At 39.6% G+C, this 21,746-nt stretch overlaps 1 protein-coding gene across 3 annotated transcripts in view; it reads right to left on the reverse strand.

Moving 5' to 3' along the window:
• Positions 1-3,115: 3,115 nt before the first annotated feature.
• Positions 3,116-21,746, reverse strand: part of LOC100477302 (cytochrome P450 7B1) — a 176,172-nt gene continuing 157,541 nt past the window's right edge. For all 3 annotated transcript variants that reach the window (XM_034668132.1, XM_034668130.1, XM_034668131.1), the window contains 2 exons: positions 13,800-13,975; positions 3,116-6,352 (listed from right to left, as the gene is read on the reverse strand). In XM_034668132.1, coding sequence (XP_034524023.1) covers positions 6,065-6,352; positions 13,800-13,975 — 464 coding nt within the window. In that variant the 3' untranslated portion in view covers positions 3,116-6,064. The remainder of the gene's footprint in view (positions 6,353-13,799; positions 13,976-21,746) is intronic.

Raw genomic sequence — 21,746 nt, forward strand, 5'->3', positions numbered from 1 at the left:
GCAAGGTCGGCCTGGTTCAAATAAACTTATTAAAAAACTTATTAGTCCCTGATATGTTTTGGGTCTGTTTTTATTATTTCCCACATACATAGCTAAGTTAAATATATTGAAAAATACTCTGAGTGTAACAATGAATGTACTTTTAGGGAGGGTATCAGAATATAAGAACGTGTGTGTGTGTGTGTGTGTGTGTTTGGGGTGGGGGGGGGAAGACAGGGATGTGAGGATATTCAGACAGCAAAATTATCCTCCAAATAACTTGCTGTTTTGAACCAAATCTCCTGTCACCGGAACATGTTCCTAGTAGGGAAATAGATACAGTCATTCACCTGTGCTTTAAAAGTTGATTTATTGAATTATTGTTGTAAATAAAAGATAATTAAATAGGTTTACAAAGGATTTTCATTTCTTACCTAATGTCTTTTTAAGATTTGCTTCCTCACAAATCCACATATATATCATTTTAAAATCAAAAGGTAATATTAAACAATTCAGAACAACAGTTTTTTTTATAATATACGGCACTCTTCTGACTAAAAAATATTTTTAAACATAAGTATTGCCAAATTATCTCCTATCTAAAATTGTGCAGTAGAGTTTTTCACAAATTAAATTTATCTTACTCAAGAAAAGTATTATAAACAAATAAAGATTTAAGCTCAGAAGTCCAAACATCATTGATCACTGAATTTAGATTAACACCATGAAGAAGACTGAGTAAGAATTGCTTTAGAGAAATAGTAGAGAGTTTTATGTGATTGCTCATTATAATTTAAAATAATGCTACAGGGAAATGTAATCTTGGCTTGCTAACTTTTTCTTAATTGAGTATGTGAATATGAATACCTAATAATGCAGTTCAAGTAAATAATAGTTTGCAATATTGTGGATTTAATAGGTTAAAAACAGTGCACATTCTAAGGGCATATAATTCTTCTTTTATAATTACTGACATTCTTTTATGCTAAGATCAAAACCTAAATAATTTTTGTGTTTTGATCTTTGAAATTGGTTTTAAGATTCCACTGTTAAATTAGAAGACATTTACAGGAAATGCTACCCAAATTATTTTTTTATGAGAAAAGAAACAGAAGTCATCACGTAGATTTTGAGTTGTGACCCCATTACCTTAGACTTGTGACCCCACACTTAATGATAAAATGAAGGAGATATAATTAAGTGTGCCAGGAAAACCAAAAGGCAGCGGATAAATGTTCCCATGCAGGTTGCCTAGTAGCATGCCTTATTTAGTGGCAAATCGCTTTTTTTTAAAATATCTTCAAAGCATTTAGTTTTTGCTACTGAATGCTTCATTACTATTGGTCATTGATATAAACAATATTATTATTCATTTCCTTTAATTTGAAACTTAGGGGAGGCTGTAAAAATGAAAAGATGGGTTTTTATGATATGTAAAATAAAGTTTTTAAGACATTTTAGAGCCTCAATAAGGTTTGGTTTGGCTATTTTTGGTTTGGCTATTTTTGTCATACAATCACAATACCCGAGGTATGTTTTATTGTATGTAATTATGCACATAGTAATTTCTCATTACTATGAGACACTACTCGGAGTCAATGATGGAAGGCTAGATCTAGTGGTAAATCAGAATTTTAAAACTGTTTTAAAGAGATGAATTTATTACTTACAAGGACACTTAAAATAAATAAGTTGTGTATGTGTTGTTTTCCTAATAAATTGTGCTTTCTGGAAGAAGGGTAATCCAGCACATAGCAACATATCTAGAACAGAGGCAATGCTCAATAAATGTTTGATTGAATTAATGCATAATGAACTATGTAATGACTAAAAAATTATTCCCTTTAACAAATACATAAGAACAGTTTTTAAAAGGCACGACCTTGTTAAAGTATCTCCTTTACAACTTTATGTTTGCATATTGCATTACACTTTTCAAAATGAATTCACATGTCTTATATGTTTAATCCTCATCATGAACCCTCATGTCAAAAAGGCCTTATTATCTTTATTTGTAATTAAGGAATTGAAGCAACGAGAGGCAAAACGATTGGTTGATGATAACAAACTAGTCATATCATAGATGGAATCCATGTCTTTTAACTTATTTCTCCATGAGATTTTTTTTCTATTCATAAACATGCTTTCATGACTAGATCTAAGACTCTCTTGTTTTGGTTCTACTGTCCATTCCTTTTATATAATATTTTCTCAAGTATTTTGTTTATTCTTATTTTCTATTCAAAATTCCTGTACACACTTCTAATTATAAGTTAGGCAGAAATTAGGATTGAATAATCTCCTATGTTCTCTCTACTGTAACATCGCAAAAGTGTACTACTGAGACAAAGGTAAGAACATGGCAGTTTCTACTTCAGGTCATATGGTGGACTAGATGTCCTCCTAGTATAGAAAGAATGGGCTATGCTTTGTGGCAGGCAGAAGATAAAGCCTAGGGCCCGAGTTGGGTGTGTGTGTGTGAAATCCAAGACTGCCACACAAAGCCAAGAATTTGCAAAGGGAACAACCTTAGTAGGTGAACTAGAAAGAAACCTTGCTCCACAGAGCAAGACTGTGAGTAGACTTCCCTCTCTCAGTGACAGTGAAGGAAAAAACAAAACAAAACTGAACAAAACAAAACAAAAAGTCTCTCCCATCTATCCTAATTGTAGGGCCATTTTATAGCTGATTTAAGGCCAGAACCCACATTACCTATGTATCTCCCACCCTCCATCCCCTCTCAAGTTGCAAACTTAAAGTGATGTGCATTTGATAATAACATCAGCAGTCAGACAAAAGAAACTCAACTTCTCCCCGAGGGAATGAGTTTTAAACTCAGGTCTTAAAAAATTTCCAGAGATAAAATTCCAAGGAACATGGGCTCAATAAATAAGCCATGCTGAGTAAGAGTTAAACAAACAAACTATAGAGTCAGACACACAAAACACTAATGATTTAGAAATATCAGATAATAATATAAAATAGGTTTCTTAATATACTTGAAGAAATGGAAGAGGATATTTAGCATATGATGAAGGAAAAAAACATCAAAAATGACAGGCAGTGGGCACCTGGGTGGCTCAGTTGGTTAAGCATCCGCCCTTGGCTCAGGTCATGGTCCCAGGGTCCTGGGATGAAGCCCCATGTCAGGCTCCTGGATCTGCTGGGAGCCTGCTTCTCCCTCTCCTCGCTGCTTGTGCTCTCTCTCTCTCTCACCCTCTCTCTCAAATAAATAAATAAAATCTTAAAAAAAATGACCAAGCAGATATGAAGAACAAAGGAGAGTTCTCAAACTGAAAATGTAATCACTGAACTTAGCAAATTCAGTGGGATCAGAAACACCGAAAGCTGACAAGTTGGCACTTGGCATCCTGGCTCAAAATCAACCCACAGAAAGGAGAGGGTCATAAGGACCTGAGGATAGAACATAACAAATCTAGAACATCTCAGGGGGAGTGAAGGCAGTCATAGACCGCGTGCGTGTGTGTGTGTGTGTGTGTGTACGCACATGTGTGCACACTATAGGGGTTGAGGACATTGTTTGTGGCAGCTCAGGGTAGAGGATGGTGGACACGGCAGTGGGAGGATAGGTAGGGGAGGAGACTGTAGTTCTTGCTTGGGCTTCTCCCCCTAATTAAGTATCCAATGGATACAATTTCCATTATGGGGTGAAGATATCATTAAAACATGGTGGGTTCATGTTATGGTATAGCAGTTAGAAACAACAGATTAAATATATATGTATATATGTGTGTGTATATATATAAAGTAATATGTATATATCTTTTAAAACATAGAGCTTAATAAGAAAATTAAAAAGGATCTCATATATAGAAAATAAGTTTATGCAAATTAACATGCACATAGGTAATATGTTTTATAAAAATATATACTTATAAAAAGATAAATATCAAACACATTAGAATGTTTGCCTATGATGGGGAGGAGTATAATGGTGAAGATTAGGGATAAGATAGAATAAGTAGATAAAGCCAGAGGGGCCTTGCTTGGACAAATCATAATCGTGTACAATGAACTAAAAAGCATAAGGAGTATGATTACTCAATCCTATGAAGTTAAATAAAAAGAAAGAAACAAGAGATAGAGAGCAGGTCATGGTATAGAGACTAAACTGACAATGAGATCTAAACAAATTACCTAGAATGTAAAATAGAGGTAGAAAATATGGGAAGGAAAGGTCCAACAACATGGGGTGGAGAGTGAGAGGATCTAATAGTCTGGGAGAGGTATTACTCCGAGGTTCTGGCTAAGAATATTTCCTACCCGATGAAATACACACATTCTCAGACTCAAGAAGCATGGTGAAATGCAAGTGTGATAAACAGAGACTAAGAACATCAAAGACAAAAAGAACACGTTGGCGCTATCAGAGAGAAGAGGCAGACTGCCCTCTGAAGAGTTAAACTAATGGCTAACCTCTTGACAGCAACAGTGGAAGCCGTAAGAACATGAAGTCCCTTCAGAGTGCTGGGAGGAAATAGATTTGTGCGCACAGCAAAATCATCTTTCAAGAACAAGGGCAAAAAAAAGACATCTCCAACCAACCAAAAATAGTTAAGGCGGCAGAGCCTCATGAAGAAATGTTTAGAGCCTGTACTTCAAGAAGGAGACTATAAATGCTAGAACACCTGTTTATTATTATTGTAAGTATTTTATAATATTACTTTAAAAATAAATTTCCTTTTTAAAAATAATAGCACAATGCTAAAATCATAGACGTTCCAGTCCACACAACACAAATTAAGTGAATTTTATTACCTGCTTTTCCTATTTAAATACAGTAGCATCCTTTAGGTCAGATGCCAAATAATCACCAGGTAAGCTGAAATTAGAAAACTTTGAATCACGGACACAATGCTGCACTGTGGCATAAAAAATTATATTGCATTACATAATGGTGTAACTCAAAAGAATACACATAAACTCCAAGTCCAAAAGGAGACGTGTCAAGAACAAATACCGCGATCTGGTTTCTCAGTTTACATAAATGGAAGAATTTAGGAAAGAGTTCACTGTAATACTGGTGTAACCCTCAGAGTTTACACTAAAACCAAATCCTACCATAAATCCTGTCATGATTTTAACATTTGCTCTTAACAACAAACCTAATACTAGCGTCTTGGGAAAATGCTGAATATATATAATAGGTTTTGTGTGTTCTTTTTTTTTTAATAAAGATTTTATTTATTTATTTGATAGAGAGAGACAGCCAGTGAGAGAGGGAACACAAGCAGGGGGAGTGGGAGAGGAAGAAGCAGGCTCATAGCGGAGGAGCCTGATGTGGGGCTCGATCCTATAACTCTGGGATCACGCCCTGAGTCGAAGGCAGACGCTTCACGACTGCGCCACTCAGGTGCCCCAGCTTTGTGTGTTCTTATACACTAAATCTTCTCAGCATCTAACTTAACATGAGTGGTCTTACATGACAAGAAATTTTGTTGCATTGAGCCATAGTATACAAGAGTATACATAGTAATAAAGAACATTTATGGATGATTAAATATTGAAGTGAAGTTGGAGCATTTAATCTACTGCAAAACTCATTTAAGGCAAACGTACCCAGGCGATATAGACATTATTGATATTACACTTGAAGGGAACATTTTCATCCAGTTTATCTCATGAAAATTTAATTTCCTTCTTCTCTGAGAATTTTGAATTTGTTAGATTGTGTCCATTTCCAGCACAAATTTCCACTAGTACATAAACTGTGATTTTACATATTAGAAAAGAATCTGAGTGACTTAAAAAATCCCACAGTGCCAAATTTATTGTGGTACATTTACCATGATGAGCAAAAATCACAATATGTAGAAAAACATAAAAATGCTATTTTGAGTTTAGCATTATGCTGATTTTGATGTCTATTTTCATGTCGACATCCTATTTTAGTTTATGATGGGTTTTGTGACCAAGTACGAACTGGATTGATCACAGATCAAATATAAATTGGCACTTTTTAAACAAACAAAGCGATTATATTTGCAGAAATTCAAAACAAATAGACGAGCCGAGGACATTTAGGTTAGTTCAGATAGATTTCTTCTCTTTCTTTTTTGCTTCTCTAAGATTTTACTCTGTACTTAAATAAAACATCAGAAGCTGGATGCTGAATACCAAACAAAAGGCGACTGTAGTTTGCTTCCATAGGTTTACCATCAATTATTTCTAAATCAAAATAAGTTAAAAGTACAACCAATAATTGCTTTACTTCAACAATTGCCAAAAATCGGCCTGGACATTTGCTGGCTCCAAATCCAAATGGCAGTAGGTAATACTTCAGCTTTTTCCCATTTTTGAAAAAGGCGGTTTTCTTCTTACCATCTTCTACAAAACGATCAAATCTAAACTCCTGTGGAGAAGAGACAAGGAGTGTTAAGTGCAAAATTTACATGAAATAATTTGAGGTCAGGTCCACAAACTCTCTAGGTCTGCCTGAAAAGGCTCCTTTTAATCCTGCAAATGCCAGAGAGTAAAACTTGACTAGGTGCAAATTATGGATGAACTTTCAAGCAAACTCAAATGCTAGTAGGAAATGACTTCCCCTTATCAGAGTGAAATGCATATACCTATATGACTCTTTTTCCTAATTTGCATCTCTCTCTTATGCTGAGTTTCCTACTTAGATATAGTCTCCGTATTTTTGTCCCCTAAGATGGTCCCACTTAGTGGACTGATTATGGGTACAAGGTAAGAGTTCCTGCACGGCCACCACTGTTACTGTGGGAAAGTGACTTCTGTTGGCCACAGGAGCTGCCTGATAAGCTTTCTCTACTCCTTCTTCGTCAGTTCCCTATGGATAAGGACTTCAACCTAAGATTCAGTGCTTACACTTGCGTTAAATAGAGATAAAATGAAATTTCAATTTCACATGAAGCACCAGAGAGGAACTAAGCCACAAAATCCCTCTTGCTTGTTTTTTTGATGTCGTACTGAATTTCTCCTAGCAGGGTGCTATTACAATGGACTCTCTTTGGGCTAACTCTAGGGTGGCAAGTATTTCCAATACGTTTTCATAAATAAGTTACATTAATTGTTACAGAAAATTATGGGACTGGTTTATCCAGGGTGTTTAGCCTGGCATTAATTTACTGTCACTTGAGTTTCTGAGAAGAAACTGAGTGACCTTATTTCAGCCCATGGTGAATTAAGCCATTGATTAAATTAATGCACGTGGCATGCATGAAAATGACCAAGTATTTCCTATACTTGGTGCTCATTAGCATTAGACCTGCTCAGCACACAACTTTGATATGAACTACATGAAGTCAGAGGCAAGGAAGCAGGTCAGAGTGAAAGCATTTCACGTTACAGCGAAAGCCCTACAATATACGGACAGATTCTGAATCCATCACAAATGATCTAATTTTCTCACTCAATATGAATGCCATCAAAATAATTTCCTTTAAAAGTACTGGGCTTGTCTTCTTTCACCTAGATACCTGTTTTGATAAATAGTCATGATTGGAAAGCACAGTTTGGGTGGTTTCAATTCCCCTCCAACTTGCAAGTTGGTGCCATCATAAGGGCCAAATTAATCTGCATGACAACACAAGCATTCCCCCTGCCCCAGACAGTTCTGGAATGTATCTGAATAGGATCTAACCAGTGCTAACCTGTCCCTCCCTATAGTAATGCACTAGGACACTCCTGTTGACATGCGCTTTGCTACTGGAGATAGAGTACAATATGGTACTCCCTCCTGATGACCTTTTTCCATGAGTGGGGCCCAAGCCTGCTTGCCAGAGTTTAGGACTACTGCTTCCTCCTTCTCACTGACCAACCTGAGGAGAGAACACTCCACAGGAGCTCCTCACATAGCCAAGTCAGTTCAAGTTAACGGACTCATGAAATGATTTGTTGGAGAAAGATCTCACTATAGCCACACTATTTAAGCCAGGAAATACAAAAGGAAAACTTGACTTGGGTTATGACGTCATAAATAAGCCAACCATTGCTTTACTTCATGGCTCCCCTGTTCTTCTTTGTGAAAGTGAATGTGCTGCCCTCTGGGAGGCTGGCGGGATAAATGCATGATTCTCCTCCATCCCTGTGACCTGCAGGTAGTGTTCATATTCAATTCCCTCAAATTTCTACTCAGTCAGGGGTGCCTGGGTGGCTCAGTCATTCAGTGCCTGCCTTCGGCTCAGGTCATGACCCCAGGGCCCTAGGATTGAGCCCTGCGTGATCAGCAGGGAGCCTGCTTCTCACTCTCCCTCTGCTGCTCCCCCTGCTTGTGCTCCCTCTCTCACTCTCTCTGTCACATAAATAAATAAAACCTTTAAGAAAACCAAACCAAACCGAACAAAAAATTCTGCTCAATCAGCAATGTCACTCCTCTAGTTTTCCACCTCCTTCTCTTCCATTTCCTTATTGTAAACATCCTAGAAATTCCTACTTAGTTGTTTATATTATGCAACAAGAACAGGAAAGGCCAACTTCTTTTGTGCTGTTACTACCATCAAGCTCAAAGGGCACGTGGGCCTAAATGTATTTTTGAGTTAAAATTTATTTTCAGTTTGTTTTCCACGGTTAGTGCACGCAGACCTAGAGCAGAAACCAGTATCAGGACCGGCCTGTGGCAGGGGCTATGGAGATGGTCTTGTTTTGGCCAAGAAGAGAAGGGGCATGATAGTCTCAGCTGTGGGATTCTGGGGTCACAGTAACATAGAAGAAAGTGTTAGGAGCTCAAGATGCACACATTCACTTGGAGTCAGCATTCACATTGACATAAACTCTTTGCAGTCGCCCGACGGCTCAGCACTTCGCAAGTAAAAATGGTCAATTAAATGCCATCATATGAGGTGGGTGAGAATAGACAAATAATGAAAGAAAAGGTACGACACTGTAACTTCCCATTACTCCTCTCATAATTCTTGTGGCTGACTTCTGAACATCTTCCTTCTGTTGAGGTTTGTCTAGGCACCCATCACGGTAATCACACTGCTCTGGCCTCTGACTGCTTTAGGACCGGTGTGTGAACCCATCTCGTCACTGTTACAGAGGAAGCATCTGCGAGGACATCTGATAGAACTTCCGTTCTTGTGAACAAAGAAAAACAAACAAACAAAGGGCTAATCACCCCTTCTCCTCTGGACTTAGCTGTGTGTGAATCTGATGCCTGCAGCTGCTGTGGCCGCCATGTTGAAGACCGAGCAAGCGCACAGAAGGAGGCAGGGCCAAGAAATCCCAGGAGATCGGAGTTGTCACATTGTCTTATTTATCTCTGTATTTTCCAAGCACCCAACATGGTGCTATGTACATAGTAGAGGTTCCATATACATTTGTTGAATTAATGAATAAATACATGACAATAAAGTATATTTTAAAAGCAATCGTCAGGCTTTTGAAGAAAACACAGATATTGAATGAGTAAATAAACATGGAGAGAATGAAGCGTAGATGAATATTCCGCCATCATAAATAGGGAATGGTATAATATTTAGCACTAGAAATCGAGATTGGATGCATGATACAATTTTCGGATAGAACAGAGTTTTGGTACAAGTGACTAGGAGCACTGAACACCCTAATTTGTGTGCTCCAATTATTGCGTTTAGTTCAGTTTAAGAGATTTTTTGGGAGCACTTCCTGTATGTGAATCATTGAAGTTAAAAAGGGATTAAAACGTGGTCTTGTTGAGGTAGGTGACATGCAACATAAGCCGGTTTCGTATTCACTCAATTATCATTTTGGGTGTAGGAATCCAGATTAGAGAAAAGATATGGAATTCCTAAAATAAGAACGTCAGTGTTTTGAGTGGACAACTAGGGGGCTACACTCTTGCCCTGGCTTTACAGTCAGCCCTCCTGGGAGCAAGATGACAGAGCTCCTTTTTATCTGCATGACTAGGTTCCAATTCGTCTGGACCAGCTCGAGAGTGTGTGCACATCTCCCAACTCTGCGTTCGGGTCTTCGTGTTAGTCACATGAAATCAGCCACGTGGGAGTATTTAAACCACAAAAATTGACAAAATCAGGGCTTTTCAGAGGGCTGTTTTACCAGCACACTGCTGGTTCCAACATAGTGGGTACGAAGGCCAATTTACTGGGATGGCAGAAACCCTCTCAACATGAAGCACTCAGCTCTGAGAACACAGCCATGCGATAAGGCCAATTCCCTAAGCTCTAAGCTCTTAAAGACAAGGACCTTCTGTGCCCCCCCCCCCATTATGCCCATCAAAGTGCTTTTTGGATAACAGATGCTCAGTATACATTTGGTTTCTTGAAGTAGACTGGTGGCATGATTTCTATTCCAATTTGAGGTACAGACCAAAAATTAGAGTATTTCCTCATTTGTTATGACTAGCATATTTGTAGAACAGTGAAAATAATCAGAATAATATTGATACAACAGTTTTTATAGTGATTTCAAATTACTCAAGGGCTTTCAAATTCGTTTTATCATTTTAGAATCCCTACACGGCTGACAAGTTAGATAGGGCAGACTTGCATGAGGTCAAATAAGGTCTTTCAGCTTCCCAGCTTTTGGGAGGGCTCCGATGGCTTTGTAACTACTTTGTTGTTTCCCTGTGTCCTTACTTTAGGAGGCTACATGGCTGTGATAAAGTGTTACTGCCTTAAAAGTTTGCTGTTTCTTCCCTATGGCTCAACAGTGTTTCCAGGCTTCCCTTTGTACCTTACTACCTCTGGCCACAGAAAAACCAGCCAATAGAGTTGCTCCTCTCCATAGCTCCAGGTTGGGATGCTGCACTTTGGCAGAAAGGAAATCATCACTGATTATTTGAGTGCCAGTTGCTTGAATTCTGGCTAATAATAGATGTAAATTTGAGGAAGCCTTCAGAAAAATTTAGAAAGCTATCTATTCCTAGTTAAATTATCTCGGCTCTTTTGAATAGCATTTAGACCAACAAAGAGAGGGAAAGGAAAATTGAGGAGGGGTGTTTCCTGTGCTCTCTCTCATTGTCTTCAGTATTAGTTGCCAATTTATTTCCCATGCAGGCAAGAGCCACCTAAGTGGCTAATATTACAATAAACTAAGCAACTAATATTCAGAAAAAGAATAATTCTTCACCCAGAAGTTACATGTTAGTAGCTTTTAGACTCGGTTAAGTCCCCAAACACTTTTTGTTTAGCCCGTGTTGTGTTTTTAAGCATTATTTTTCCAAAACTTTAAAAATTCTAAAGTTGACCCCAAAATCTGTTTTCTGAGTTTTTTTTATTTATTTATTTATTTATTTATTTATTTATTTATTTATTTATAATTGCTCAGCCAGGCTTGGCCTACGTGCTTGTAAAAGCTGAAGGCTAATTCAAAAGTAGTCAAATGGTCAGGTACCTCTGGGCTTTCCTTTCCCCATAGTTTTTACCACTCCTGATGGTATTGTTACATTCATACGCAAGCCACTTCATCCATTTGTTCTAGTTAGGCCCAGTACATATTTGAATATGCAATATTGATGGTGATTTAAAATTCTAATTGAAGTGTATTTTCACTTTCAGAACATTCATCCATTCCAGCATCCCCTTATTTATTCACCCTGTGAACACCCTCGTGTGCTAGGCACTGAGAATGCAGAGAAGTCAGTGAGTGATGTGATCTTTCCCCTTCTGGAGCTTATGGCATATGGGAGCACAGACAAACAAACAAGTAATTGGAAACCCGCAGGTGGTATGCACTATAACAAAGGTACAACAGGCCACGGAGTGGGCACTGGCAAATTCTCCGAGGAACGAGGTGGGAATCAGGAACACTGCTAAAGAAGAGGTGATTAAGGGTGATTCTTGTGGAGTACTCTCTCTGGAACCTCTTGAGTGGACAAGTAAGGAGGAACGTTCTAGAAATAGAGAGATGTGTGCAGGAAGACCATGGACTGCTTTTTTCAGAATGTGATAGTCTAGAGTCTCTTGGGCTTGAACATCCTGAAATCACGCCTCGTTGGGTTGGGAGAACCTATGTCCTGCGAAAGCTCTTCAGTCTCTGTGTCCTCCAAGAAGAGCTGTACTTATATCTGGAGCTAGCCTTCACATTTCTGGACTAACAGCCATTGTCTGTTTTCTATATATCTAAGGCCTGGTCTTCCCATTCAAGGTCTATAGGGCACAAAAGATAGGCAGTGGGGAATACGAGCCTGTGAAGAGCTCCTGGCTCAGTGCTCTCAGTGACAAATGGCCAAGGACAGAAATTCCCAGTATTTCCTTCTCTTTTTTACTGTCAGTGGATGGTGGTTTCAGATGGGCATCTGTTCTATGAGCATCTAAGGCATCTTATTGTCATCCTAAGTTGGTAAAAAATGACAGGAATAAATCTATATGCCTGATAACGGTAGGTGCTCAGTAAATATTTATAGAATGAATGATTACGAAAGACCTTGCCAAATCGTATAAAAATGGTTCTGAACCATGTCATATTCTTCTGTGACCATAATGATCAGCCTTCCACAACTAATTTCAAGAAAACAATGTTGGCAAAAAGTTAGCTAGTTAATTTTGGAGACCAAAGAACAGTACCGCAAAAACAGCGGTAATTTGGTAAATATTTATTGTGTATTTGCCGATAACTTTAATGTTGATTTTACTATCATGATATGAATGGTAAACTTAATGACTAGTGGAATAGTCACATAATGAAACTAATAAACAGAAGTTAAATAAATAAAAAAAACTTAAATAAAACTTAAAATTAAAAATATTTTTCAAATATTAGTTATTATTTGCCCTATTTATTGAATATCTATGTGTGGAACATTTTTTTTTATATTTACAAATGTGGAGACAAAGCTAGTTGTACGCAGAATGTTCCTTCACTCACTAACGCCCTACTTCTGATTTGCTATCACCATACATATAATGCCTCTTCTTGCGAAACACATAGAAACCATATGCATACTTTCCCCCTCACTTAAAAAATTTTGCCTTTGCTGATGAAATAGATGCAGATTTTCTCATTATGTTTGGAGTCTGTCCTCTTCTTATTAATTTCCAAAATTCAATACTATTTTAATCTAGCCTGGCTGCAAAACATCTAACTTAGAAGTGGTTTAAAAGTGATCTAGCTATGAACTGCTTAAAAAGAGCACAGGGGTTTACCTTTGGAAAAATAGCATTTTATCTACAAAAACCATTGTAGCCACAACACTGCTTCATGAGACACACAGGCAGAATATGACTGCATTCAATTTGCATGCAGGTGGTGAACCTCTGAAGTGGTATTAAGGGATGAGCCTGGGTGGATTAATTTCCAGTCTTTGATATTCATTAACTCCAGCTTCAGAAAAAAATACAAGGAGATGACACAATTACCCTCAGAGCTCACCCGTGAGCAGCAGCTTTACAATCTCAGGTTCATAATGCCATCCCGATTGATCAAAAAGGGGCATATACCTTTGGTCAGAGGTGAAAAAGTATACGGGCTTAACGACGGCAATGATGGTGTTTGATTTGGGGACCGTCAATCCCACTCTAGAAACACTTAGCAAAACAGTCATCATTCTTTATTCTCTAAGCCACCTGTCAATAGCTGGCCCTCCATGGTTTTCAATAATTCTCTGCCCAGGAAAACCTATTTTTGGCCTAAAGGTATTGATGGCCAAGGTACAATGCTCATATCATTTGAAGAAGCCAGCATTTAGTCTCATCGTTCTATTTCTATTTATAGACCGCAAATCCTTTGAAGAGAGATCCTTAGGAAACACTTCAGTAAGTAGGAACATTTTCCCATTGGAAGGCAGGACAGAAGTCATCAATCCATCTCAAATTCCTTCTGGAACAAGGTGGCAGAAGGAAGCTACAGAAAGACAGTGTGAGGAGGAGGAATGAGCTTGCCTGATGCTTGTTTACCTCTGGAGCTTCGAAGATTTCCGGGTCATGATGTATGGCTGGAGGAAAGATGGCTACCAAGTCCCCCTTTCGCAAACAGTAGTCCTGCGTCTCTGATTGCAGAGTCAAATCCTCTTGAACAAAACGAATGATGCTTGAAAATGAGCATAGTCGTAAAACCTCGAGAACGGTGCTTTCTGAAGGACACAAGCAAGCAACAGCTTATTAAAATATGACTGCTCCTGCACAGTGCTCTCAATTTGCCATTAAGCTCATTACCAATAGCTTTGATTGAAAAGGGAACCCTCTCCTAATCAGTTCTGTTGAGCACCAAGGGGGAGCCGTGGTGGTCTTGGACCACCAGAGCAAGGAGGAGGCAGGGGAGACGGCTGTGACCTGGCCCCAGTCACAGACAGAAAGCTGCTGTGCTGTACTTGGGCAGAAGTCATTAGCTGGGATTTTTGTAGGAAGGGAAGGTTTGCAAGAGAGAAATGCTGTGTGATAGGTATAGCCATCGGGCATTAAACCCATCTCCCAGCCAAAGAATGCTGCTGGTGGGTTATTTCACCACCCTTCAGAACAGCTACATCTTTAAAGCCAGGCTTAGGCATTAATAACCACTTAGGCAGTTAATAGTAAAGTAATTGTAGTGGTGCTTTCTGCGATGGCTTAACACTTAATTTCTTTTATGCTAGCTGTAAATAAAATGTGGGTCAGCATTTGTTGGAAAAATTTCAAAGAAAAAAAGACTTTCATAGGATTCAGAAGAAAACCATATTTTCCTCAGCATCCAGGGAAAATAACAGCCACCATCATAACCTGGAAGATTCCAGAAGCTGAATGTCCTTGCTTTCCCAGTGGCCTTCACCTTTTGCTCCTAGCACGACAGATTTTATGGCTAATTTCCGGCAATTTATCCTGGCAGTTTGAGGAGGAATTCCTTTGGGAATAATATGCATAATTTGCATAAATCATTCTGATAGCATGCGTATCAGCATGTAGCTCCTGTCTAGGTCTGCATCTCTGCCTTCATAATCAAAACTGACTATGTTTTCACCAGCGTGAATGGGTCCTAGAATATAAAGCTTGATTCTTTCTAATCAGCAATGTGAAAAAGAGCTTCAAAATTGAGCGGTTTTTCCCCTTTCACATGGTAACAAATGGTTGTGGTTATGGCTTGCAATTTAGAATCACACACACACACACACACACACATCCCAATTTCTTAGTGTTTGGCAAAGCTCAGAAACAGAGTACTCAGCTATTCGATTATAGCAGTGCACTGGTCAGTGAGGGCTTGCATCAGCCAAAAAAGAAAAATAGATGCTATTTCACTAAAACTGAAATCTACGCACAGCTTGCACAGGGATATCGAGCCGCTTTGGGTGCCTTCTCCCAGGACATTCTCCCCCAGCGTGCATTTGTCTAAAGAAATGAGGCTGCGGTCCGCTCTGTGTGGCCAGTGTGTGATTCGATGTGACGTACAGTGAGGCTGTGCGTATTCTTTTGGACTGCCTTCGTTATTATAATCAGGCAGAGTCAAATCGGTTTGTTGGTGATGAGGCCAGAAGAGAACTTTGGTTTCGGAACATGGACTCCACTGCAGATAGCTACAAGGCAGCTGACACGACGGATTTCGGCTGGCAGGACACCAGTGACCAACATTTCTACGGTGCAAAGCGAGGGTCGGCTTCCCATGTACTGCTGCTGGCTCTGCTAGCTCAACAACGGCACAGCATCGTTTTNGAACTTTGGTTTCGGAACATGGACTCCACTGCAGATAGCCACAAGGCAGCTGACACGACGGATTTCGGCTGGCAGGACACCAGTGACCAACATTTCTACGATGCAAAGCGAGGGTCGGCTTCCCATGTACTGCTGCTGGCTCTGCTAGCTCAACAACGGCACAGCATCGTTTTTGCTCGTGGTGTGAAATGGTAGCTGACATATGCAGCAGTGCTGTTCCCCCAAGTCCAGTAAGGGTGTGGGAAGAAGCAATACAAAAGCAAAATCATCGTGGGGTGGCTCTGTGACAGGGCGGGCATTTCCCAGTCCGAACAACACAGTCCCATCCGATTGGCCGACGGGCTCGAGGGGAGCATGGCAGCTTGTGCCCACTGCGGGATCGCAGATGACAATTGGGCAAGCATATCTTATGCAGAAGTTAATCACAATAATGGAGCACAAAGTGTGGCTTAGCGGTCAGATCGTAAATGACAAATCTGTTTTACCTTCCAGGACCGGTTATGTGTGCAAGATGATGCTGGCTCTCGCTCTGAGCGATCATGCCGATAATCATTAGATGACAAAAGTAATGAGTTGCATTATTATCAACAATGGAGAGGGGAGCTTCCGTGGCTCTCTGTGTTACAACATACAGACACAAAAGCCAGCAGCTTTTCCACCAGCCCCAGTAAGAGTGCGGGCAGAGCTATATGTTGAGAAGAATGACAACTGCACAATAAAAAAAATTGCAGCCTCTACTTGTAGTTGTCATAGTTGAGCAGACACCAGCCAGTGCCACTGACAGACCAGCTGGGCCCTGGGAGGACTTCCATGCTGCACCAGGAGGCACAGTAAATTATCCTGCACGGTACAGCAACATCTGTTTCTGTGCGAGTGCCGAACAAACAAGGCAATTTAAAACATACCAAGGGATAACCAAGCAACAAATGAACATGACCCCCATTTTTCCCCCCTTCTCACACACGAGGTGTTAAACTTCATTGTGCAAGCACTCCACGAAAGAGAGGCCAGGTTGGTATTTGATAAGGTGTTGTCAGGGAGATTTTACATATTTCCAAAATGGAAAGAAAAAGCTTATAGTATTGTTATTCTTAGATCTTCCTTCCCCCTGCTATCTTCATTTCTTTTATACCAAAGCTAGCACTCAGTTCTCAATTCGCTCTAGAATTAAAAAAAAAAAAACTTTCCATATACTTATAAATATTCAGTCTTTAAACCTAATTTGCTATACTTAGTTCACATGCCTTCAAGCATTTGTCTTCCAATTTCCACTGAATAAATGCGTACTAATGAGAACTAGAGCAAGCTGCTGAGGCAGAGCTGGGTGACTTGGGTCTGGCCTGCCACCAGCTTGTGATAGGCGGGCAAATTGAGTTAAAATGAAAAGTCTTGTCAGCTGAAATTCAACATGGTAGCCAAACAGCAAGCTGTCAATCATCCAGCCAAAACAAGGGACTGTAGGTAATAAAAGGTCATTGTGATCATTAGTGCACTTGGCTTTCATATGCAAGTTAATTTTAATTAAACATGATCTCTATCTGTAAATGTTTTATAAAACTTATTGTGCATAATGGATTGTTAATTTATACTAACATTTAGCAGGTAATAGGACCCTCTACTTATTAAATGCATCGTAGAGAAACGGCTATCAAGAATGCAAATATTTTGGGGATAGTTTACACCAGGCACCACAAGGTGCCAACCATTGCGATTGTGACGAAGATAAGGCTGCCTGTGTTTTATTAAGAACTGAGCTTTACTAACCGGTGTACAGGAGGAAATTGGATTACGGAATTCCCACGACGAACTTACAATTCAGAGCCGGAACTACCTTCTTCACCTGGCTAGGACAGATCTGTTTCTCTTTTCCGGATCTAAAAATATTCTGATTAAAAATATTCTGATTAAGTATCCCTTCTGAGCAAAAAGCTGGGGAATGTGTTGAGCTAAGATGCTTTACCATGTAACTGTGAAGGAAAATGGCAAACGAAAGGATGTGCCAGTAGAAAAAGGCATGTACACTTTCTCTTTTNGTATCCCTTCTGAGCAAAAAGCTTCACATGTAACTGTGAAGGAAAATGGCAAACGAAAGGATGTGCCAGTAGAAAAAGGCATGTACACTTTCTCTTTTGCCCTCAGATCTCCATTCTGGCTGTAATAATCAACAGATGATTCTCATTTGCAGATTTAAAGCATTGAAGCAGCTCATGACAATCAACAATGCAGGTAACGATGCAAACACAAATAAGCACATCCAAGTTTCTGCCTCACACTTAGGCCGTGTCTGTATATGTGGAATGAATGTACTGTGACATGGCCAGGCTGTTAATTTGGGTCATCTTCATGATTGGTGCAGACTGTCACACCATCTGATTAGCCATGGTGATCAGTGGACAGCAGTGATGGCTGGAGTGAAATGGACAGCCAGGCCCCGCCGCGGTCCACTGGGGCCGAACACGTGGGCGGTCTTACAAAGGTGGACGAGAAAGGGGGAGAGGAGGATCTGAGGGCTGTGTTCTAGAAGGTGTAAAGAAATGGAGTGAGGCTCAGATGTGTGTGCATTTTTACATGACTGCCTTTAAGACAGGTGAGAAGGCAAATTAGAAATTATAATAATCACGGATGCTGGGTTGAGCGTCCGATCTTGGTTTCGGCTGGGGTCATGCATGATCTCAGGGTGGTAGGATTGACCTTGTGCTGGGCTCCCTGCTCAGTGGGGAGTCTGCTTGAGATGTTCTCTCTGCCCCTCCCCCTGTGCACGCTCTCTCTCTCTCAAATAAATATTAAAAAAAAGAAATTGTAATAATCAGATAACTTAAAGCAAGTGACTAATGTTTAGCTCAACAATTGTATTTTATTTTATTTTATTTTTTTTAAAGATTTTATTTATTTATTCGACAGAGATAGAGACAGCCAGCGAGAGAGGGAACACAAGCAGGGGAAGTGGGAGAGGAAGAAGCAGGCTCATAGCGGAGGAGCCTGATGTGGGGCTCGATCCCATAACGCCAGGATCACGCCCTGAGCCGAAGGCAGACGCTTAACCGCTGTGCCACCCAGGCGCCCCAACAATTGTATTTTAAATAAAGTTAGGAGTAAATCTGAGTTGGTATAAATGTCTACTGTCACTCTGCATTGCAGATACAACCTTTGGTTTCTTGTTGAAGTATATAGAAAAGTAAATTTAACATTCATATGTTCAATAAATGTTTATTAAGGTCCTACTCTGTTCAGGGCCCCGGACACTGCTACTGGTAAAAAAAAAAAAAAAAAAGAAAAAGAAAGAAAAAAGAAAACACAGCATATGGATTTGGCCTTCATGGACACTGTCATCCGGGTAGTTCAAAGTTGGGAGGTGTGTATAAACAGGAATGAGGCACAAAATCCTAGAGAGGATTCTGCACAATTTCTGAGTAGATACCTCTAAAGATGGCATTCAGAAAGTCCATTTTAGTAGAAAGTTATTTTTCATACTGAGCTGAACTTTCCCTCCTTTTAATTTCTACCCTTTCAAAAAGACAAGGGCAAAAAAAAAATTCTAATCCCTCTTCCACGTGACACCCCTTTAAAAATCTTTAAAGACAATCATCATGTCATTTTTAAATCATATGTCAGAGACAACGTGGCCTTCAGTCTTTTGACATCCTGGATGAAATCAATTAGCCAGCCTGCCTCTCAGAAGGGGGCAGAAGTGGGTGTGGTGTTTCAACTAGAAATGTAGAGGCGAACCATCTTGTTTACCTTGCATACCAGACTTCTGTTAATGTTTTGTTGGAAGCAGAGGAACAACAGATTTTGAAATCATATCACCACTGACTTGTCTTAAGCTTTCTGTTGTTCCAGAGGTTATCAGCCCTGGCTGCCCATTAGAATCACCTGAAATGGTTTAGGAAAAAATAAACGCTCCATTCCAGACCAATCGAATCAGTACCACTGCATTAGCTAAACCTTTAAATTAGTGGTTTTGAACCTTGGTTGCACGTTAGAATCACCTGGGGGAGCTTTTAAAGCCATCAGCCTGCACCCCAAACCAGTGAAATAAGAACGTCTGCGGGTGGGGCGAGGTCTGAGTAGTTTTTACGGCTCCCCAGTTGATTTCAATGAGTAATCAAAGTTAAGAACCACTGCTTAAACCACTGCTTAGCCACACGTTTCCTCATCCTATGCTTAGGCAGTTGATGCTTGACCCAAGTACAATTCTTTGCCTTCTCATTGTTTCCCCTCTCAATTCCTGTTTCCCGTAGTCATTGTATCATCTAACCCTCTTAGCTTTGTGCTGAGCTGAAAATCTGATACACATCCAAATCGGCCTTTTTCACTTTTTGACCAATGTCTCCTTACCTAGAAAAATCTCACTGTCTGATCTCTGCGTACCCCTTTGTGAAAGATACCTTTCCCTCCTTCTCCAGATACAAGTTTCTAAATGAAAAAGAATTTATACCTCCTGAGTATACCTATTGGAAGAGAGGATTTTATTAAATTTACTGTCTAAATTATGTATGATTTAAAAAAATTTATTTGAGAGAGTGTACACGTGCCAGCAGGAGGAGGGGCAGAGGGAAAGAACCTCAAGCAGACTCACCCCTGTGAGAGGAGCTGGATGTGGGGCTTGATCTCACGACCCTGAGATCATGATCTGAGCTGAAATCAAGAGTCGGACGCTTATCTGATTGAGTCACCCAGGTGCCCCTGTATGATTTTTCAAATACACAATTATTTTTAATATTGAGCGAACTTTCTCAAAACAACACCCACAATTGTGACGAACAACCACATTAAGATGTTAATGATAAGGAGAACTGTATGTGTGTGTGTGTGTGTGGGGGGGGTTATAGGAACTCTATCATCATTGTAATTTTTCTGTAAATCTAAACCTATTCTAAAATGAAAAATGTGGGTTTTATTTAAAAAACTCCCACAAGAGTCTGATGTGAACCTCTAGCCACATCCTTACCCTCAAACTCAACTGCATCTGAGAATTAGGGCTCCATATCCTTGTAAAACAGTGGCCAAGGTCCTTGGTATAGCTCTGGAGCATTTTCCCCTTAAAATGACACTATTTATGGGTTAGCATTTAAGTTAGACCCAGCATCAATTTCTGGTTCTGCCACAATCTAGTTGTATGACTTGACTTGGTTAACTAATCTTTCTGAATCTTGTGACCCAATAGTTAAATGAAGATAATAGTACTTGAAGGTTAAATAAGTTAATATATGTAAAGCACAGTGCCTACCACATAATAAAATAGTTGTTAAATTGTCTTTCATACTGTCTCATCTGGAAATTAAAAATATAGTTAACTCTATCATCATCTTGTTCAAATGATCTGATCTCGTACATGTGCATATCATGGCTAGCTTTGCTGAATCAGGATACAAAGAATCCCTCTGCCCTCTCAGCTCAGACAATGAAAAAGGACTCCAAGGATTCTGCTACCAGACAAGTCCGAGAGAGAGGCATGGGTGTGGCCAGAAAACCCTTTGCCTCCATGAAAGTTATTTAGCATCCTGATATTTTTCTCATCTGTAAAAATCATGACAAAATAATCACTGCCCCAGTCCCCTGGTATTTTGGCAACGATCACATGAAACAACATTTGAGTCCATTAAATTGCCTTAAAATTTTGCGGTCATTAATATATTTAATATCGACTACATCTGATACTCATTATTTCTTATTCAAGGATCTTTATCTTTTCCAACTGATCATTTCTTTCTGTTTCTTCCTGCTCACTAATTGCAAACAATAGGCTCAGCAATTTTTGATAGAAATTCGTTGGAGAATCACTGCAGGCTTATAATTCTGGGGCTAAATTTTATAATATATGATCTCCTTTTAAGAAAGTATTGCAAATTTTGCTGAGCTTTGGTTTTCTAGCACCTCCTTTTACTCCAACATCCCTCACTACCGCCATGTGCGCAACTGTTCTCATTTTGGGGATATGTAATTGAACAAAACTAGATGCCTGCAATTCGCCTGAGTTATGCAGTTATTCAGTTCAGAAGTCACAATCCACTTTGACTTATGTTCTTTTTACTTATTTTTTTTTTTTTTAAAGATTTTATTTATTTATTCGACAGAGATAGAGACAGCCAGCGAGAGAGGGAACACACAGGGGGAGTGGGAGAGGAAGAAGCAGGCTCATAACGGAGGAGCCTGATGTGGGGCTCGATCCCAGAACGCCGGGATCACGCCCTGAGCCGAAGGCAGATGCTTAACCGCTGT

Source organism: Ailuropoda melanoleuca, chromosome 9 (assembly GCF_002007445.2).
Source record: "Ailuropoda melanoleuca isolate Jingjing chromosome 9, ASM200744v2, whole genome shotgun sequence".
NCBI classification, from domain to species: Eukaryota; Metazoa; Chordata; class Mammalia; order Carnivora; family Ursidae; genus Ailuropoda; species Ailuropoda melanoleuca.